General features: G+C 40.7%; 1 protein-coding gene across 1 annotated transcript; it reads right to left on the minus strand.

Annotated features, from left to right (window-relative positions):
- Nucleotides 1–1169: 1169 nt before the first annotated feature.
- LOC130966295 (uncharacterized) lies at nt 1170–1826 on the minus strand. The gene has a single exon (XM_057891082.1). The coding sequence runs from the start codon at nt 1824–1826 to the stop codon at nt 1170–1172; it is 657 nt and encodes a 218-aa protein (XP_057747065.1).
- Between the last annotated feature and the right edge of the window lie 1082 nt (nt 1827–2908).

The raw sequence follows: 2908 nt of genomic DNA on the forward strand, positions 1-2908 counted from the left end.
TACTGCTTTCACATTAACAGGTATAGGAAGTTTTTCAATGATTTCTATTTTAGCTTTGTCAACTTCTATACCTTTGCTTGAAACTTTATGCCCGAGAACTATCGCTTCAGGAACCATGAAATGACATTTCTCCCAATTCAAGAACAGGTTAGTTTCTTGGCATCTTTTCAAAAGAAGAGTTAAATGATGCAAACATGTGTTAAATGAATTGCCAAAGACAGAAAAATCATCCATGAAGACTTCTAAAATTTTTTCCACCATATCAGAGAAAATGGAAAGCATACACCTTTGAAAGGTGGCTGGGGCATTGCATAGCCCAAATGGCATCCTTCTATAGGTGAAAACTCCAAATGGACATGTGAAGGAGGTCTTTTCTTGGTCCTTGGGATCCACCACTATCTGATTATACCCGGAATACCCATTCAGAAAGCAATAATAAGCATGGCCTGCCAATCTTTCCAATATCTGATCAATGAAGGCGAGAGGGAAGTGATATTTCCTTGTAGCATCATTCAGTCTTCTATAATCTATGCACATCCTCCATCCAGTCACTGTCCTTGTGGGAATTAACTCATTCTTCTCATTGGAGATGACTGTCATTCCTCCCTTCTTTGGAACAACTTGAACCGGACTCACCCATGACCTGTCAGAGATTGGAAAGATTATCCCAGCATTCCATAGCTTCATCACTTCTTTTTGAACCACTTCCTTCATGGTTGGGTTAAGTCTTCTTTGGGATTGAACCACAGGCTTTGAATCTTCCTCCAACATAATTTTATGCATACAAATGGTAGGGCTGATGCCTTTGATAACCCAAGGCTGTCTTGTGAGCTTTTAACACTTCAATCAGCTTTGTTTCTTCTTCCATGTTCAAGGAGGAGTTTATGATCACTGGCAGAGCCTCTGCTTCTCCAAAAAACACGTATTTGAGATGAGAGAGAAGAGGCTTTAACTCTTGTTTTGGCTTCACCTTTTTCTTGCCTTCAATGGAAATCTCTACCACTTCCTCTTCTATGAACTCTTGTTCCACCTCCATTCCCTCTTCTTGTTCCTCATGATAATTGGCTTCTAACATTTCTTCTACCAATCCTTCTATCATATCCACTCTCATGTAGTTCTCTTGCTCAGGGAGATGTTGCATTGATTTGAAAACATCGATAACCATTTGCTCATTGTGCACCCAAGATCATTTCTCCCTTTTCAACATCAATAATAGCTCTTTCTGTGACTAGGAATGGCCTTCCAAGGATAATTGAGTTGTTTCCCTCCTCTTCTGTGTCCAAGATTACAAAATCTGCAAGGAAGATAAACTCTCCAACCTTCACTAATAGATTTTCCACAATTCCATTGGGTGTCTTGATTGATCTATCCGCCATTACAAGTGACATCCTTGTAGGTTTGATTTCTTCTATGGCAAACTTTCTCATGATTGAGAGGGGCATCAAGTTGATGCTAGCACCTAGATCACAGAGAGCTTTCTCTAATGTCACCTTGCCTATGGTGCATGAAACTACAAAACTCCTTGGATCTTTAAGCTTCGGTGGAATACCTCTTTGAATTACTGCACTACATTCTTCAATGAGCATGACGGCTTCCTTCTCATGCCAGCTTCTCTTTTTGTTGATGAGCTCCTTCAAGAACTTGGCATATAGAGGCATCTGCTCTAATGCTTCAGCAAGGGGAATGTTAATTTCTAGCTTTTTAAAGACCCCAAGGAACTTGGGAAATTGTTGGTCCTTGAGTTCCTTTTGTAGTCTTTGAGGATATGGTAGAGGAGGTGTGTATGCCTTCACCACCTTCCTTTGTTCTTGTGATGCTTCCTCCATTACTTGCTTCCCTTTCTTTGAAGCTTGTGGCTGCTCATCTTTCTCTTTAAGCTTCTCCTAATCTTGCTTGTCTTCTTCCTTGCTGCTGGCCTCATCCTTTTCAGCTGGCCTTTTGTCATTGTCCATAAGCTTCTTGTTGGTTTCCTTGTCTTTCACCAAGGTTTTTCCACTCCTTAACTGGATGGCTTTGCATTCTTCTTTGGGGTTCGGAATGGTATCACTTGGGAATGAGCTGGTTGGTCTTTTAATCACTGCTTGCTTAGACAATTGACCAATTTGCCTTTCTAATTTTTTCATTGAGGCTTCATGGTTTTTGCTAGTTAGCTCTTAGTGCTTCATCATCCTTTCCATCATTATCTCCAAGTTGGAGAATCTTTGGGAGTCTTGAGGTGGTTGTGGTTGATTATAGGATGTTGAGGGTTGGTAAAAAGTGTTTTGGTTAGTTGATGGATTATTGGGTGGATAGAAGTTGGAATTGGGGTGGTTGTTTTATGGTTTTCTGTACTGGTTTTGGTTAGTTTGCTGATGGCTTTGGTGGTTTGTGTTTCTTGATGTGTTTTGGTTTGAATTTCTTTGCCATGGCTGGTTTTGATTCTGGTTATCTCCTCATCTCAGATTTGGATGGTTTCTCCAAGAAGAGTTATAAGTATCTCCATAAAAATTATTTGATCCAGAACCTTGGTTGTGTACATATTGAACTAGTTCCTCCTGCTGATCCTCTTGGTTTTCTTCATTTTGCCCCCATGTGGGTGATGGTTGACTCGTATTCACTGTTGCAACTTGGAGGCCATCAATCTTCTTGGCCATCATCTCCATTTGCTACTGGATTTGTTGGTGCATCACCTTGTTTTGAGCTAGAATAGTGTCCACTCCTTCAAGCTCCAATACACCTTTCCTTTGAGCTGGTTGGCGTTGCCTCTGATGACCATTGAAGTATTGATTGTTTGTTACAATGTCAATGAGGTTCTGAGCCTCCTCAACTGTCTTCATGAGCTGTATTGAGCCTCCAGCAGAGTAATCAAGTGCTTCTTGAGCTCTCAATGTCAATCCTTCATAGAAGTTTTGGAGTCTATCCCATTCAC

This window comes from Arachis stenosperma, chromosome 3, assembly GCF_014773155.1.
Source record: "Arachis stenosperma cultivar V10309 chromosome 3, arast.V10309.gnm1.PFL2, whole genome shotgun sequence".
Taxonomy (NCBI): domain Eukaryota; kingdom Viridiplantae; phylum Streptophyta; class Magnoliopsida; order Fabales; family Fabaceae; genus Arachis; species Arachis stenosperma.

Coding starts and splice junctions, on each gene's coding strand:
- LOC130966295 (XM_057891082.1), bottom strand. CDS start 1,826: ATGGAGGAAGCATCACAAGAACAAAGGAAGGTGGTGAAGGCATACACA.